The following is an 18883-nucleotide window of genomic DNA, read 5'->3' as shown; positions in this document are numbered from 1 at the left end:
AAATATTTCATGCCGGGTTAGAAACAAACCTTATTGGCCCAATCCAACCTATGCTCACCCCTACTATCGAGTTGAGAAGACAGTAATGACATATGGCTTTGTTTTGATGCTAAAAACATTTTTTCTTCTTCTAAAAGTCTTCCCACAAAACAAATTAAGAATTAGTTTAAATATTGAATAAAAAAGAACCTTGTAAGCAAGTTAAATAAAAACCTCTCATAAAGATATATGAAAAAGTGTTAATTTTGATCATCAATTCATTCATGAAGTTGAGAATAAAAGTAATACCATCACTTAAAAAATCATAATAGAGAGAAATATGTCTCTTAAAATGAATCGAAAATGTAATTCGTAATAACACACAATCAAACAATTTAATTCACTGTTTATTTTCTTTTATATTGAAAGAAAGGTGAAAAGAAAAAGAGCATTACCTATGTAGAGTCGATGCTCAATTGCTCAATGCTAGCTGGAAAAACACTTGTATTTCTGGAAAGCAAACAGACTAATTATTTTAATTGGATTGTTTAGAGGTCAAAGATTATATGTCCCTAACGTTGTCTCATTCTCTATCTCAGGGTGATCATCACATATTGTTATGTAAATAAATAAAAAAGTTTAGAATCTAAAACTAAAATTCTAATTTGCTCGGGACAAGTGATATATGTCCTTACTTAGGGTACATTCCCTGAAATGGTGCACAACAGTATTTATTAATTTACTATTGAATCCTTCCTTGAATAGACTAATTGATAGAATAATTGGCTCCCACCAAATTTGTCTAAGAATACTATCCTCTGCTGAGAGATTATAAGCAATCCTTAATGCTAAACATGGTTAGTGTATGGTTATTAATAATATTTTCTATTACCCATAAATCAAAATAAGAGTATACTCTAAACAATTAAGCAAATGTCACATTAACTATTTAAATGGCACTCTTGCCCACATAATTTACCCGGCACATATCATATCATAGTAAAGTTGTCTCACATCATGTTTGGCTAAGAATAACTCAAATCAAAAGTACTTTGTTCAAAACTAAACAGTAATACATCTTACAAAACAAAAACAACAGTTTCTTCTATACATGATACTTCACTTTTGAATTCCCTCTAGAAACCAAATGGATATAAATTCCTTTCCAATATTACAACACTACTTTCATGAAGTTGAGTGAACTCAGCAAGTTATTGTGGAAAGGATCAGAGATGTGCTCGACAAGATTTCGTACAGGACCTTTACCGGTCAGAGCCGCTTGAACGTAAAAGCCTAACCAAGCAGCCATTGCCAAGCGCCCATTTTTTATTTCTTTCACCTTCAGCTCCTCAAAAGCTTCAGGATCTTTCGACAGATTTAAGGGATCAAACAATGCTCCTCCAGGATAATTTATATCTCCGGGAAGATATATTCCTAGAGGTTCCAACGCCTCAATCCCACAATATCTAGCATACTCTGGACCAACCTGCATCATATAATACGAACCTAATTAGCACTGGAGTGCCCATATGCAGACACAAATGGCTGTCATACAAGAATAAGGCAATAAGCATTGTAGTTTAAGTAGCTCTTCCGATTATTGAAATTTTTGAATTTGGCCCACGTAAACTTTGGTAATGAACATGAGCATAATTTCTTAAAACTTTGGGCGAGAGATTAATTTAACTTTCAAATTTTGTAGTTGCATCCAAGTACTTGAAGGGAACATCTATGAAGGATTACAGACCAAGGGAAATGTATGAAAAGTTTTTTAACTTGTTCCACTTGTAGAATTAAAATGGGTGGCCTCGTCAGATACAACTTCCGAGTTGGAAATCTGAAATCGTATGTGCTACACCGTGTCAGCACTGAAGCGCATGGAGACTAAAAGCGCTCGACTATATGGAGACAAGCGACATAAAAATAAATCATGTTTGCAGGACTCATAAGACAGGTAAGGTGGATAGCAGATATGGGCATTACCATAAGGAGTGCTTGGCAAATAGCAATCACGATCACGCCCTGACTTCCAGCTAAGTGAAGGCCTGGGATGCCGAGGTAATCTAGAGTATCTCCCTTGTGAAAATTGAAAGATTCATGAGGAATGTCAAAGCATTATCACAATTTTCTTTATCATTTTACTCAATCTAGGAGTATGCATACTCATTATCACAATTTGTTGACCAGCATTTTCAAGAAGAAAAACCTTTCCCCTTTTAGTTGATAATTCAAGGAATGACCAATGGGAAATAATTATCTATTTCATTGCACAAACTTCTATCCGATGAAGCTCACCAAGTTGATAAGCGAGACTGTACAAAAAATGGTCGGAGGGGCAGGACAAGCTAACCTTGAGCTTTGAATAACCAACACGCCACCAGACAGGTTCTACAAAGTGAAAAGCTCCCAATAGGTCTAGTATTTCAGGAACTAGAGCACCAACAGATGCAAGCATAGCCCACCGAGCATGCAATATCTCAAAGCTTAACGATAAACAAGGTTAACATGATCATTTGGCTATCTAAATTCAATAAAGCTTCAAACACTATAAACATATCATTGATAAACATTTGAATAATATATAATGAGCTCCGTTGTCAAAAAAATTGACAATGGTCAATTTTAGATGATATATCAACTATTTGGAAGATATTCTTCACACTACAGGAACTTATTGCTTATATGATAACAATCGACACATTCTACATATGACATCAGTGCTGAATAAACATAGAGAAGTACATAGAAATCATAATTGACAAGCAGCAATAAATACATGGGGAAAAAATTCAAATTATGACATACTTGAAGTATTTCTGCAATGCCACAGGATCCTTGGCAAGGCCAGCAATGTCGAAGCCGTAATCCCCAGGCAGTTCCCCAGTAAGATAAGACGGATAATCATATGAAATAGGACCTAGCCAACGAGGCCGATCTTCTCCATACCAAAAGCTGAAAAATTTAGTGAATGTTTAACCAAAATTAATGAGCACAAAATTTAGACACACAGAACAACATCAATACTAATACTGGAGTTTTACTTTTGATGTATTGTTAGTACAAAGTTTTGGAGAGTGTTCGGGGGCATTGGTTAAGAATTTAAGGATAGAAACTTTCCATTAGAGAATGGTATAATTCAAATATTGAAAATCTTAAAAATATTATTTCTAACGCAAAATTTCTATTTCTTGATTCCTTAACTAATATCCTTACAAGACCCTGAGTTTTTAATACCATCCACCAATCCTATATTATCCCAATTCCCAATCAATAGAAAATAGGCTCATCCAATGAATCAAAACTAATAAAAAATTATAGCAACAATGAAATGATAATTGAAACATCTTTTCATCACTTGCTACACTTATGTATAGTTGCTTACCGGGAATTACCTCTCCTTTCTGGCCTTTTTGGCTAAGGCTTTGAATTTAGCTGAGTTTTGCGAATCGAATTTCTTAGTCTGCTCCATTCTCTTCTGAAGTGATTCCCCTAGCGGACTATTAGCTATAGCTTTCACAGCAGTGAAAGGAATAGCTGAGAATACTAAAACTCCAGCAAGCTTCAATCAATCCCAAACAACACGTTATCATTAAAAAATATATAAGAAAAGCGACCTAATGCACGAAGTTTACCCATAATGTCCGAGGTACGCGTATATGTGTGTATATATATATGACTCAAGTGCAAAAACAGAAGTTATGATTAAAAGTCAGTTCTTGAATCACGTCATGTGGATATGTGTTTTAATATTGATCGTTCAAATAAGATCTAATTATACATATTAAATGTTTTCATTTCAATATCGATTGTTCTTACTTAAGTCAATAAATTTGTCTATAAATATGAGAATGACTTAAATGTTCTCATTTCTCACAAATAAGTCATGTGAATAAAGTATATCCTGGTGTAAGAAGCATGCCACTAAAATCATGATCCTATTTAATTATTTTCTATAAAACTATTTCTAAAACTAAGCAAAATAGTAGCATACTTTTATTGGCTAAATGAGATAATAGTTACTTTAGTGAGAAATAATAAATTTGGGCCTTACAAAAATCATTTGCATGTATCTCTTGGTCATTCAATCAAATGATTCATAGTAATTGTTCTCACTTCTCACAATGACGTCACTCTCTATACTAAGCAACAATCTTATCATTGCGCGGAGTGTTACGCTCTAAACAACGCATTATTAATTTATGAAAATGGTAAATAGAGAAACGAAAAAGAATAAATAGTTATAGGAAGGGACCTCTTGCCATGAAGCATTACATGAGAAAGAGAGACGGTGTCGGTGTGTTACTGATAGAGATGATGGGAAGTGAAGAGAGGTTGTAAGTAAAGAAGAGGAAAATGAAAGAGGAGATAGTTGTGGATGAATTGAAGCCATGATGACCCTTCACCACTTACTACATCTCTATTATTGAATTGGGAAAGGAAACTTATTTCATGGAACAACTAAGAAGCACTACTTATCCACACTCCCACTGTATAACCTTTGTTTGGTTCTCTTAAATTGTCTGGTTGACTGAACCATTATATAACTCATTAGAAAAAATATATTTAATTTAAAATTTGATTATTAAATATTTTTTTAACCATTCATATACATGGAATGACACAAAGTATAGGAGCAGATGTCATATCTCAAGTTAATTATATACCATTAAATAATATAAATATAAAAATGTTATTTTGTGTTTCTTTTGTTTTTCTTTTTAAGCATGTATCAATTTTCTATTGGACTGAAACACAATGACATAGAAAAATGAGACAATTAATCCTCGTTCTTGTTTAAATTCTTATAATTAACTCTTTTATTACTTTATTTTAGACAAATAAGAATATAATATTTCAACATACAGTAGTGTAGTTTCTTAATATATAGTAATTAATAAATATGTAAATAATGGATAATGTAGCGGGTATATAATTTCTTTTACACAAATGTGTGAATATTAAATTCAATAGGCACCTTTTCTTTAACTTATTTTATTTTCTTAATTTGGTTTTAAATCTTTCTTCTCAACTTTGTTTCCATTTGTAGTTTTGTACTTCAACTATATGTGTAATTTCTTCTTAAGGTGACACAATTAGGAAGAGACATAAGACACGCTTAAAGTAATGAAGGGGCTGCTAACATAATAATAGCTCCAAAATTAAGTGACTGAATAAGAAAGTAAAGTAAATTAAGTTAGAAAAGAGGAATTGTGGTTGAAAAAAGTAACTCAAATCACATATTATCTCCTAAGTCCTAACTGTTATTAGTGAAAAAAATATATTTAAATTAAAAAATTAATAATTAATTATTTTTTGAACTAATTACATAAAGTAGTATATTTTTTAGACTAAATATATTCACCTTCAGTAACTAAAGGATGGTTCTTGATAAGGGAATGGGTATAGTTTCATCCGATAATAAAGATTAATTGCAAGGTTTACCATTCAATTCCTTTGGTTGTAATTTAATGGAGCACATATATTCTATTAAAAGGTAAATTAGGTATAAAATAGTGTAATATTTATATTCACTATATAAAGATGTATAGTTTGATCGTGTTAGTTTTTTTACATTGTCATTGTATAAATATTATACTTTGTATATATTATGTTAAGTATATATATATATTGACAATGTAAAAAAAATTTATATTGTTATTGTATTATTTATCATTTATTTTTAATTATTGTTGATTGTTAAAAAGAGTAATTCAAATAAATGATGAGTGATATATTGTGTATACATCTTTAAATATATTATAGAGAGGATTAAATATGTTTTTGACCACTATAATTATATAATTATGGGTGGAGTTGATTTTATTTCCTCTATTTTTAACTATTTATTCCTTTATTTGAGTTGGCGTTTGTTTTTCTTTCTCGTCTTGGGTGTAATATTATTCGATGAAAGGACGAAATACTTTAAAAAACACGTGAATGTAACGCATTTATTGTCATATATGTATATTGGTTGTAGTGATTTTAGTCCAAGTATTTTTTCCTTTTAAATATTTCTTTCTACATTAATATTTTCCATCTAAAATTAATCACAAAAATCAACATCAGCTCAAAACAGATGAATCTACAAAAGACATGTTTAAATAATAATAAAAAATTGAAAAATAATGGAAAATGATAACAAAAATGAAAAAAAGGAATAAATACAAATATAATAATTAATTATTTCCAATTATTACAATCTAGAATCACCCTTGTTTATCTACTCACATTCTTATTTTCTGATATTGAGTATTTATTTTTTATATATTTTATTTTTAGAATTATATCTTATTTTTTATTTTGAGTATATATGATATTATAATTTTTGTTATGAAAAATGAACCGTCTATTATTGAGATTTGTCATTAAAAACATATATAATGTCATTTGTATTGAATATTCTCTTATTCAATGGGTAAATAACTTTCTCATTTTGGAGTGTACAAGTATCAATCTCAAGAACTGAACAATTGACTTTTTAGTCATCATGTGGATCTAGTAGAACTAACATTTTTTTATGGTTCTCACATGTTTTGACTTTATATATTATATTATTAGTGTGTCCTATCTTCTTATTTTATGGTATTAGGTATATTATTTTTATATATTTCATTTTGAAAAATTGAAAAATCCTTTTTTGTCATTGTACTTTGTATTATAATTTTTTTGTCTTTATTATAATTTCTAACTTTTTTGTATGAGTGATTTCAAATTACAATTAATGTGTTTGTAGTTGCACTATGGTGTCATTTTTATTCTCTCTTTTTATTTTATTATTATTATTTAAGATCATATGATTTTTTTTGTAGAAATTAAAAATATTAAAGATAAAATAGGAAAACATAACTTACCCATGGTTGCCCTAGTAGATAAAATAGGAAAATATACTTTGTCTTTTTAGATAGATAGTAGCGTGGCGACAGACACTTCGTATCTGCCAACCCGCATTCTTATTTCCTAGTATTAAATATTTAAGAGAATTGTATTATATTTTTTGTGATAAAAGAAATATGAAAATGAATTGTAATTCTTTTAAAAAACTACATATGATAATATGATATTTTTAGGTATGTAACTTTCTCTAACTACTATTAATATTTTTTATTATGTATACAAATATTGTAATAATAATTAATTAGAATGGTAAAATAGGCAATAAGAAATTACACCATATTAGATAATTATAAGATGTTTTGACTTTATATATAGTATAGATATAGATATAGATATAAATGATAGAAGTATACATATAAATTAATATAAGAGAAGAAAATATATGTATTGAAAATATAAAATTTTATATATTATCAATATATTATCTACTATTCATATTTAATTATTATTGTCTTTCAAAATAATACAAATGTACTGTAGATATGTAGATATTAGTAGTATTTAATATCAATAGCTAACTTGGTGAATGAAAATAAAAAGAGTAAATTACACACCCCCTGAGTTTTAATGAAATTATATAAACCACCCCTCACTTTTCTACATCTACACAAACCTCCCCTAATTTTATACTTTCATTATACTAATCACCCATGTATAAGAAATAAGTGTAATCTTTTAAGCAAAAAATGTGATAAATGCAATTAAGTTAAATAAAACATGATATATTGTGTAGACAAGTCTAAATAATATACAAATCAATATATATTTATTATTTTTGGTTCGTTACACTACATTATAAGAGTGATTTAAACAAAAAATAATAAAGATACATCGATTTGTATATTATTTGGACTTGTCTCTATAATATATCATGTTTTGTTTAACTTAATTGCATTTATCACATTTTTTGTTTAAAAGATTACACTTATTTCTTATACAAGGGTGGTCAGTGTAATGAAAGTACAAAACTAGGGGATGTTTGTGTAAGTGTAGAAAATAGAGAGGTAATTTGTGTAATTTCACTAAAACTCATGGGTGTCAGTGTAGTTTACTCAAATAAAAATAATTTTTTTCCATTTTTATTACAAAGGCAACTCCTTATTACAATATTTGGTGAATGACACTGAAAATCCGATAGAAGTAAAAAGAGGAAGGAGCGGTTGATTTGAAATTCAAAAAACAAGTAGCCGTTACTTCAACCTAATCGCCATTACTATATAGACATTAACCCAATTCTCATTTTTTTCAGTCCCTTCTTCTTCACGATCGAGAAAGAGAAGAGAGAGAAAGAGAAATGGAGAAATCAATAGGAGCAGAATCCACAGTGTTATCAGTGAAGGAAGCATTTGAGAAGTTAGAGAAAGTTGGAGAAGGAACCTATGGAAAAGTCTACAGAGCAAGAGAAAAAGCCACTGGCAAAATCGTCGCTCTCAAGAAAACTCGTCTTCACGAGGATGATGAAGGTGTTCCTCCCACTACTCTCCGCGAGGTTTCAATTCTTCGCATGCTTTCACGCGATCCACATGTTGTCAGGTATTTAATTTAGGGTTTCGATTTTGATCCAATTACTTTAATCAAATGTGTTATTAACACTATAAATTGTTTATTGTATGCAATGCGATTCAGGTTGATGGATGTAAAACAAGGGCAGAATAAGGAAGGGAAGACGGTGTTGTATTTGGTGTTTGAGTACATGGAAACGGATCTCAAGAAATTTATTCGATCTTTTCGTGCAACTGGACAAAATATTCCACCTGCAACCGTCAAAGTAAATTTAATTTTTGTTTATTTATTAATTTTATTTTTAAATAAACCAATTTATAGAGGAAGATGATGGTCAAGAAAAAACAGCCAAAATTTTAAGAAATACTAAGAGATGCTTTGTTAAGCATAATTTATAATAGATGGATAGAACGTTATGAGCTTATGATCGTTCTATCTGCCTGTGTGATTGATTGTTGTTGTTGTGTTAATTTTATTTTTACGGGGTATGGTGATTGGGTTTTTGATTTAATTGATTTTGTATTTGGTTACTACAGAGCTTGATGTATCAACTTTGCAAGGGTGTTGCTTTCTGCCATGGTCATGGAATCTTGCACAGGTACTTAACTTTCCTTCATTAATTAATTTTTTGATTTCTTTGTTGTTTTATCCCTCTGGGGTGAGTTTGATGCAATGGTAAGATTGTTGCTATGTAAAGTTAATGGTTTAAATTCTGAAAATAGTCTCTCCGCTTATGCTTATGGTGTTAAGACTGCCTACATTTAGTCCCCACGTACCCACTAATTGGGAGCCTCATGCACTTTGCTACGTCTTTTGTTTCTATGTCTCTTGGTAACGTACTAAAGATTGTTGCATTGGTTTGTGAAGGGACTTGAAGCCTCACAATCTGTTGATGGACCGAACAACAATGATGCTTAAAATTGCTGATCTTGGACTTGCTCGAGCATTTACTGTTCCAATTAAGAAATACACTCATGAGGTATAATCATCATAGCATAAGACACGGCCTATCCTTTATGTTTTGTACTGTTCTCGTTAGACTAGTATTATTCTGAACAACTAATTTGTACAATTTCATGTTATACCTGATTGCCTTATACTGCAAGCATGCCTATAATACAGGTCATAAACTGTTAAGTGAGACGTCAGAAATAATTTTTCAAATCACATTTTTGTTTATTGTATGACATCAACATATATTCATAATTAGTTTGTAGTCATGTAATATCATGTTTATATTTGAATTTCAGATACTGACCCTTTGGTATAGAGCTCCTGAAGTCCTTCTGGGAGCTACACACTACTCAATGGCCGTGGATATCTGGTCTGTTGGCTGCATATTTGGTAAACTATCTTATCTTGTTTGCTTCCAATTTTTTTAGTGTGTTCTTATTTGAACAAATGATACAGATAATTACCCTCCACACCAAGTAGTTTTATGTACACAAACTTGTAAACTATAGGTTGACAAGAAGTTATTTGAATTAGTTATTCAAATCATATCTTCAATTTGCTAATGTTTTAATCTCCTACTTTTATAGAGCAGTATTACTTTCTCAATTGAACGGCTTTTCGAGACCCCTAATGTTTTATGTGCAAACTATGTTCATAAACTGTATTGACACCAAACGTTATCTGAATTCATTGCTCAAATCACATTCTCAACTTGTTTTAATCTTCTTAAACTTATTTCATGGGGTCTCAATTGTAGCTGAACTTGTCACGAAGACAGCACTCTTTCCCGGTGATTCTGAGCTGCAACAACTCCTTAATATATTCAGGCTTTTGGGAACTCCTAATGAAACAATGTGGCCTGGGGTTAGTAAACTAATGAACTGGCATGAGTACCCACAGTGGAACCCTCAGAGTCTGTCAACTGCTGTTCCTGGATTGGATGAGCTCGGACTCGATCTACTAGCTGTAAGTTACTTAGTTGACCTTCACTGCTATAACTCTCCCTTGAAATAGTGTTGGTTTTGCTTCTACATTTATTGTTGACTCTCTCTCTTGTTTTCAGAACATGTTGAAATATGAGCCTGCAAGCCGAATTTCTGCAAAGAAAGCTATGGAACATGCTTACTTTGATGACTTGGACAAGACCCATCTTTGAGGAACTATTTTAAATTTGGCTGTGTTAGGATTTTATGACTCTTAAGGATTTATTATGCTTTTCTCGAGCCCATATCAAAATCTGTCTTATGGTGATTAACAACAACCTTTGCCATTTTATTTTTTATACTGGAGATATTATGGATGATTCCCCTTCTAGGGAATTTGGTTGTGCACCCATCCTTCAATGTTACCATCATTGGTTACACCTAGTCTTACTGTGTTTTAACAAGTTATAACTCATTCTGTAATGTGTTCACATTATTCTTAGAAGAAATGTTAACCAATTACGATATAGGGTGTTTAAACACAACTTTGACAAACATATCTCACTCTACATTGTTTTCTACTCCATAAACTCTGATTCTGCACCACATAAGCAGAATCTGTTGTGAGAGACACATTATGGAAATGATATGTATCTAGCATTCTCTTTTACTTTTTGTGACGTAGCAAAGTCACCGTGTGAGGGTACAGAAAAGAAAGCACCTTAAGGATCAGATGTAATTAAATCATACCAACAATATATAGACGGAAACATCCTCTTCCCTTAATGAGGATAAAACTACGTACAATACCCCTAGATCCTACCATTCTTGAAGTTAATTTGAATTAAAGTTAATGAGTTCAAATGCATTCGTAGTATTATTCATCATCCAACCACATAACATACAATACTCTTTTCTATCTGCTTCAATTCTCACCAACTACTAAGTTGATGGAGATCACCTATTCCTAACAGTATACTCTATTCCAAATCAATCATATATTAACACGTGGATAAAATAAAAATAAAATATAATAAAATAGAGCATTCTGATTGATTTTAGATATAAAGTGAGATACTATTTGGGATAGATGATCTTTCATCCTACCAATAAAACTTTAAATATGATGTGTACCTGTCTTGGCAAGAGCTAATGTTTCCCCACCCGTTCAAAATTCCAACTAGATTGCACCTCCCAATATTATAATTATACACATTTAATATTGTAGATTAATATTGAAAATAACAAAAAGTAGAGATAATGAAGATCTCTAATAGGGTGGTTTACCTGTTACGGATAAATGATATATTGACTGTGTATAAATATTTATACTCCTAATAAATAAATATTACATTTCTTGCTTTATGGTGAGAAAAACCTATTCAGACATTTTTAATTTTTATGTTATCAGTGTTGAGAATTGAGGACTGCATCATGATAGTTGTAATATTGTAATTACAATAACAACATCGTCCTGTAATTTAATATGACACTGAAATTATAATAAAGTTAAGGATTTAATATGTATTTATTCATGGTATAAACATTTTTATAATATTAATATATTATTCATTATCTATATCTTAATTATTTTGAACTCTTTATAATTAATACAAATTAATGATGATACCAATAATATAAAAAACTTCACACATATATATTAAAAACTAAGTTAATATGTCACATTAGAACATCACCCCACATTCTATTGCATGAGGTTTAAAAAATATTTCCAATCTCTATATTTTCGATAACATAACAATATCAATACACCTCAATAACCAGACGAACAATTTAAAACTTCATTAGTCAAAAAAAAAAAAGAATTGAATTATTAAAATTTTAATTTAAAAATATCACTTTTCTAACTAATAAAAAATGATTAATATAAATGTTGTGAGACGGAAAATATATTTCGGACACAAAGAGTAAGAACATCCACCGTTAATAGAAGATGAAAAGGACAAGATAATTGTTTTCAACCATGTTTTCTACATCAACAAGTAGAATGACTCACAATTCTAATCCTTTTCCCCAGCGGCTTGTTCTTCACATCCTCATGGTTACTTATTATTCTGGACAAATCTTAATAATGTCACTGACTCTTCTAATTCTTTCCAATAATAGATCGTTAAGATCATGGTTGTGTAGCCTAAATCAATCAAAATTGAAATATTATAATCTTGAACAAATTAATTATGGATCAAATTTTATGCAAATTATTCAATTACCATTGGTTGATTTATTCTGCACAATGTGGGTAACTAAAAAAGTATACAAGTATTTCTCCACCTTATAATATACACCACATCTCCCAAATGTGGATATAGCTAGCCTAGTAGGGATATTATTTATTTTTCTTCAATTCCTTCTTTTTAAAACACATTATCACATGAACAAAGATGCATCCTTCAAACTTATAATAAGGGGTCAGTAATCTGTGGCTAAGAATATGAAATTCAACACCAACATTCAAACATCATCTTATCTTATTTGTTTTTTTTCTATTATGTTCACCACTCATTCCTCACCAGCCATAATTTTCAAACAAGTGGAGGAAAAATAAACAATTCAAATTATTGTATATATATTATGTTCACACAACATAAGTACTTGCTCTACATCTTTAGTTGCAACTATGGCTACCCATGCAGCTCTAGCTTCTACAAGGATCCCAACAAATAGCAGGGTTCCATCCAAGACCTCTCACTATTTCTCAACCCAATGTGCCTCAAAGGTTACAATATTTTTTTATTTATTGCAAATGTATGATGACTAGCTAGCCGATCCCCACCTAGTGGAATAAAAACTCGGTTGTTGTTGTATGATGACCAAGTAGCCGATCCCACCTAGTGGGATAAATGCTCGGTTGTTGTTGTATCATAACCAGCTATGAAGCATCGACACTTCAATAACCTTCACGTTTCGTATCTGATACTTCGTCGATACATACTCATAGCGTGTCGAAATTATATTTTAGAAAAATAACAATGATTATATGTTTACTATGTTATATGAATTTTATGGGCATATTTTTTATGTTGTATCCCAAACGTATCGTATCATGCATTTTCAAGAATATGTGTATCGACGTATCGAATATGTATCGTATCCGATTCACGTACGGATGTCATGCTTCATAGATGACCAGGCCCAACAGTGTGGCATGGCTTGCATGGGGTGGTTTATGTAAGCTTATAAGGGTCTTATGTAATTTTGATTATGCAGAGAATTGATGTTGGAGAATTCTCTGGTTTAAGGTCCAGTTCATGCGTGACATATGCTAATCATGCTAGAGAGTCTTCCTTCTTTGATGTTGTAGCTGCTCAACTCACTCCCAAGGTACAGTTTTTATCTATCATGTGATTCAATGAGTTTTATCCCTTGAGTATTATATTAGTACAATTTTTTTGCATTATCCTATAATATATGCTTAAATTTATACATTAAGCCTAGTGATGATTAGTACAATTAATCAACTATTAGTTATCATAATTTATGATAATGAACAATGTAATGGCCTAGCTTGTACCAAGTACAACACAGATGTTTCACGTTTACACAAGAGTTTCTTATTAGCATCCTATAGTGTAAGGTAATCATGGTGCAATGGTAAGGTTGTTGCTTAGTGACCATGAGATCATAAATTCAAATCCTGAAAACAGTTTTTATAATTATAGAAGTAATGTTGCCTATACTTATCCCCCTCCCCAAATCTCACTAAATGGGAGTCTCATGTACCGAAGTGCCCTTTTATTATCCCTCTAGTGTAGGTTAGAATCATGAACATATTAGCTAAGAAACTATGAAAACTTGAAATACTATAATCTTGTATAACTGTAAGTCTAAGAAACTATGAAGAATTGAAATACTATAGTCTTGTATAACTGTAAGTCTGGGACTATGATAATGAAGCTAAATAAGTGCACTTTTTAATCTGCAAATTGAAATCAGACCGTGGGATCAGTTGCTGTGAGGGGAGAAACAGTGGCAAAATTGAAGGTAGCAATCAATGGTTTTGGACGCATTGGTAGAAACTTCCTCCGGTGTTGGCATGGCAGAAAAGACTCTCCCTTGGAAGTTATTGTCGTCAACGACAGCGGCGGTGTCAAAAATGTAAAGTTTCTAATGAGTTTGTTATTGTAATTGTTAGTACCTAGTACAACACAAATGAATTGTTTTCAGACTCACTGAATTGAATGGTATATGCTGTTTTACATATACAGGCTTCACACCTGCTGAAATATGATTCAACGTTGGGAACATTCAAAGCAGATGTAAAAATACTAAATAATGAGACCATTACAGTTGATGGTAAACCCATCAAGGTTGTCTCAAGCAGGGACCCTCTTAAGCTTCCTTGGGCTGAACTTGGAATTGACATTGTTATTGAGGTAACTAACTCTTTAGTCCTGACTAATATTAACTAATACTATTATTGCAAACATTATTCACTAGAGAATGAAAATGCTATCTTTATACCTAGATAAGTGTACAACTATAAACTCATCAATATGCATTGGTTTGGTTTTGATGTGCAGGGAACAGGGGTGTTTGTGGATGGCCCTGGTGCTGGGAAACACATCCAAGCAGGTGCCAAGAAAGTTATTATCACAGCTCCTGCAAAGGGTGCTGATATTCCAACTTATGTTGTTGGAGTAAATGAACAGGACTATGACCATGAAGTTGCTAACATTATAAGGTTTGTGGCACTCACAATTGAGACTATGTTGTGTGTTAGACTGATTATATAGTTGATATGTATAAATAATTAAGAGTGTATACACTTTCGATGTAAAGATTTACACAGTCACTACAACATCCATCATTCATCATTTCGATTACTTTTTTTGAAGAGTCAATGATAATTAAATATGAATAGTCGATGATGCAGTGACAGTGTAAAAAACTCGTACATCATTTTCTCAATAGTTAAATACACAAGTCCATACCTGTAGACTCAAGTGGTTGAATTTCTTTTTTCCTATGTAATGTCCAGCAATGCTTCTTGCACCACAAACTGTCTTGCTCCCTTTGTGAAGATCTTGGATGAAGAGTTTGGTAAGCACTCTCTTAAACAGTGATTAATATTTAAGAGGGACACTCCATGCTGAAGCTTACTCTTATCTTTGTTGTATATTATATTTGCAGGCATTGTGAAGGGAACCATGACAACCACTCACTCCTACACAGGAGATCAGGTAAAATCAGTGGCGGAGCCACTTGTTGGTCACTGTGTGCGCCGCCGCACACCCTGAAAAAATTGTATATATTACCCTCATAGTTAATATTTCTTGCACTCATAATTATATAAAATTGTACTCATGTCACTCCCTTGGTTCTATCATGATAAATTTTAGACCATTCACAACAATTTGCACCTCATGTCCTTGAGTCCTAGATATGCCGGTGGGTACAACTTTGGCCACACAACCTTTATCGGGATAGCCATATGTTGGAACTTAATACTAGTTTAATTTGGCAAGAGACACATTAATCTCTTGGAAATTGAAACACCACCATGGCCGAAATGAAACCAAGGTAGCATTTGGTGAACACATAGAATAGGATATAACAAGATGTCTTATCTTATTCTCTTGAGGACTAATGTAATGAACATTTGTGGCTTCTTATGAGCTGTAGTATAGTTTTTTGTTTGTTTATTTCTCAAGTACTAATGTTCGAAGCCACCAAAATTTTCACATAATTTGATGGTTTACTCCAAATTTAAGTTTTGCATGATCAAGTATGTCTAAACAACATTTACCATATCATCAACAAAACGTACATAAGAAAATGGCAACAAGTTATAGCTAACATTATCCTTATGCAGAGGCTTTTAGATGCTTCACACAGGGACTTGAGAAGGGCTAGAGCTGCAGCATTGAACATAGTCCCCACAAGCACCGGAGCAGCGAAAGCCGTGTCTCTAGTGCTGCCTCAGCTGAAAGGAAAGCTTAACGGAATCGCGCTCCGTGTGCCTACACCGAATGTTTCTGTTGTTGACCTTGTTGTGAATGTTGCAAAGAAGGGTATCTCAGCTGAAGATGTCAATGCAGCTTTCAGGAAAGCAGCTGAGGGTCCATTAAAAGGTGTATTGGATGTATGTGATATTCCACTTGTCTCTGTCGACTTTCGCTTAACTGATGTTTCTTCCACAATTGATTCTTCCCTCACTATGGTGGTGGGAGATGATATGGTGAAGGTTGTTGCTTGGTATGACAATGAATGGGGTTACAGGTTAGGCCACTCTCCACATATAATTAAGTTTCTCCATACTTGTCCCTCACTTTTTTGTTAAAGTAAGGTTAATGATTAATATTTATGCACATTTTATCTTACATCATGCAATATTTACTATATTTGAATATTTGATTATAGTTTGTTGCACTATATGATTTATGATAAAACATTTTGTCGTTGTTTGATCCATCTAGCCGGCCCCAATTAATGAGATAAAAACTTGGTTGTTGTTGTAGTTTGCCACACTATGCCTAATGTGAGGATAGGTGCTTTTAAAAGATGTGTAACCACATGCATTTCCTTTTTAAGTCTGTCCTAAAAATTTTGTAAGATTAAACATAACCTGTACAGTTCAAATTCTCAATAAAGAGTGGTGTCATGAGTTTAATTGTCATGTTTGTTCATGTAAAAGATTTTTATATTGTCATCCTAATAAGTGTTATCATATTATTATAAATGTTTGAGTGTCACAATAATTCTCTCAAAACCCACAAATATTATAAGTTGATAGTGTAAAAAAACTTTATAGTAACAATGTACCAAATAGTACTTGTAATTGGGTTATCTAGTGATGAATTATGTGTCCTTCAAACTTCCAATGGTTCATGTTATTGAGTGCTACATTATTGATGATTGCAGCCAAAGAGTGGTGGATTTGGCACATTTAGTGGCAAGTAAGTGGCCAGGTTCCCCTACAGTGGGAAGTGGAGATGCATTGGAAGATTTCTGCAAGACAAACCCAGCTGCTGAAGAATGCAAAGTTTATGAAGCTTAAGAAGCACCATATCATACTTCATTTTCATTTTCTATAGCTGTATTGTATGTATCTAATAGAGGATGAGGTTTTTCATCAGACTTTTGTTAACACAAGGTTAAGACCAAACCATTTTATTCATTTCCAAGTTCAAATGTGTCACTTGAATTTAATGTTCTTATTATTATAAAAATTTCCTCAATATTATGACTTGTCCATAATAGTTTCACTTTGATTTTTTTAGTAATGTATTTCATCACCCTTTTTTTTTGTCTGTAAGAAACTAACTCATTTAGGAGTGTGTGACTGATATTACCAATAAATATTGTTCTTATGAATTAAACATTTAATATTTTAGTGATAAGAATCTAGCGCATAGTTTTACACCATATAATCAACACCTTGTTGATAGTTACACTTGTATTTATATTCATGGAGCTCATTCTCTACGGGATATGTATAAGTAAATTACAAGGACAAATGTTATAGAGGAAAAAAATGTACTTAAGAAATCTATATACAATAAATCTATCATTCATTATTTATTTTTAATTATTATTGTCAGTTTAAAAAAATATTAATATAAATGTCTAATAAATAATATATTGAATATATATAAGCAATTGATAAATATTTATAATAAAATTTTATAAGTACAAGTGAGATCATTAATTGAACTAGTATGTGACTATGAGGAGATACTAATTTAGTTGAACCGTACATAAATAGTATCCAATCCATGATGCTAATAATAATTGATGCACATTAATGCTAAATAATATGCCCTAAAAGAACGTGGGTCCACACCCAGTAAAATATTTATTTTTTATTTATTGATATATATTCCAAATTTTGAAGAAAACAAAAATAAGTTATTCATATTTTGAAATTTGAAGTTGAAGAGTTTTTTTCAATTTCTAATTAAAAATGATATATTGTCCTACTAATTTTTTTTATTAATCCTCATACTACAAAAAGTAACATATATCAGAAAATAATACTTTATTTATTAGTAATCAATTTCTAAGTGATATATGTCATTTTTTGTAAGTATAAAAATTAATAGGATAATTTAATAAGAAGATGTAGCATTACTTATTTCTAATTTAGCTATATTCCACAATTATATAGGATGGATATGATAATGGCCTTAATGGGACTCTACAAATTCAACCACTCATCATTTGGAAATCCTTTTTTTTAGAAACAATACATAAGTACACAAAATTATATATATTTGTAATTACTCTTTTACTGAAGACAAAATCTAGATTAAAACATTATTAACCAAAGTCTAAGAGCGTTGAATTTTTTTTGGTCGCAATTAGCCTTCTCTTTGTCAAAATTTTAATGAGCGAATGCCAGTGACAATTTATTAGTCTAATTAGCCTTTTCTTTCTCAAAATTTAAATGAATTATGAATGGGTCCAATTTGTATAAAAACTTAAATTTAGTTATTATTACACATTTTAGAAGTCTTAAATTAAATTACATAAATTCTTTTTAGAATCCTTCTTACACTTTAAACAAATTAATCCAATCCAATTTGAGCATACTTGTCCCAAAAAATTTAATAAATAAATATTTTTTTAACCCATCACAACTAATTGTGCATGGAGTAAGAGGGGAAAAA

At 31.3% G+C, this 18883-nt stretch overlaps 3 protein-coding genes across 3 annotated transcripts; 2 read left to right on the top strand and 1 right to left on the bottom strand.

Moving 5' to 3' along the window:
* On the bottom strand, positions 926-4456 carry LOC109352143 (chlorophyll a-b binding protein of LHCII type 1). The gene is made up of 6 exons (XM_019593986.1): positions 4232-4456; positions 3372-3538; positions 2785-2931; positions 2330-2462; positions 1963-2055; positions 926-1465 (listed from the first exon to the last, which is right to left on the bottom strand). The coding sequence occupies exons 1-6, from the start codon at positions 4367-4369 to the stop codon at positions 1151-1153; spliced, it is 993 nt and encodes a 330-aa protein (XP_019449531.1). The 5' UTR covers positions 4370-4456; the 3' UTR covers positions 926-1150.
* LOC109352141 (cell division control protein 2 homolog D-like) lies at positions 8123-10692 on the top strand. The gene is made up of 7 exons (XM_019593985.1): positions 8123-8406; positions 8500-8641; positions 8913-8974; positions 9244-9355; positions 9627-9720; positions 10088-10296; positions 10394-10692. The coding sequence occupies exons 1-7, from the start codon at positions 8168-8170 to the stop codon at positions 10484-10486; spliced, it is 951 nt and encodes a 316-aa protein (XP_019449530.1). The 5' UTR covers positions 8123-8167; the 3' UTR covers positions 10487-10692.
* Positions 12851-17442, top strand: LOC109352140 (glyceraldehyde-3-phosphate dehydrogenase B, chloroplastic). The gene is made up of 9 exons (XM_019593984.1): positions 12851-12990; positions 13482-13595; positions 14208-14369; positions 14480-14647; positions 14795-14955; positions 15253-15314; positions 15405-15454; positions 16087-16493; positions 17136-17442. Exons 1-9 carry the CDS (start codon positions 12892-12894, stop codon positions 17269-17271), a joined length of 1359 nt encoding a protein of 452 aa, XP_019449529.1. The 5' UTR covers positions 12851-12891; the 3' UTR covers positions 17272-17442.

Source organism: Lupinus angustifolius, chromosome LG07 (genome assembly GCF_001865875.1).
Source record: "Lupinus angustifolius cultivar Tanjil chromosome LG07, LupAngTanjil_v1.0, whole genome shotgun sequence".
NCBI lineage: Eukaryota > Viridiplantae > Streptophyta > Magnoliopsida > Fabales > Fabaceae > Lupinus > Lupinus angustifolius.
The sequence above is the reverse complement of the archived record's forward strand: the minus strand, read 5'-3'. Positions and strand labels throughout refer to the sequence as shown.

Bases quoted from the DNA above. Each gene is read 5' to 3' on its own strand.
- LOC109352140 (XM_019593984.1), top strand. From the start codon at position 12,892: ATGGCTACCCATGCAGCTCTAGCTTCTACAAGGATCCCAACAAATAGC. The intron at 12,991-13,481 runs GTTACAATATTT...TTGATTATGCAG, and splicing joins CAACCCAATGTGCCTCAAAG to AGAATTGATGTTGGAGAATT. The intron at 14,370-14,479 runs GTAAAGTTTCTA...TTACATATACAG, and splicing joins ACAGCGGCGGTGTCAAAAAT to GCTTCACACCTGCTGAAATA.
- LOC109352143 (XM_019593986.1), bottom strand. From the start codon at position 4,369: ATGGCTTCAATTCATCCACAACTATCTCCTCTTTCATTTTCCTCTTCT. The intron at 3,539-4,231 runs GTCCCTTCCTAT...GATTGATTGAAG, and splicing joins GTAATGCTTCATGGCAAGAG to CTTGCTGGAGTTTTAGTATT. The intron at 2,056-2,329 runs GTTAGCTTGTCC...AATTTTCACAAG, and splicing joins TTGGTTATTCAAAGCTCAAG to GGAGATACTCTAGATTACCT.
- LOC109352141 (XM_019593985.1), top strand. From the start codon at position 8,168: ATGGAGAAATCAATAGGAGCAGAATCCACAGTGTTATCAGTGAAGGAA. The intron at 9,356-9,626 runs GTATAATCATCA...TTTGAATTTCAG, and splicing joins TTAAGAAATACACTCATGAG to ATACTGACCCTTTGGTATAG. The intron at 10,297-10,393 runs GTAAGTTACTTA...TCTTGTTTTCAG, and splicing joins TCGGACTCGATCTACTAGCT to AACATGTTGAAATATGAGCC.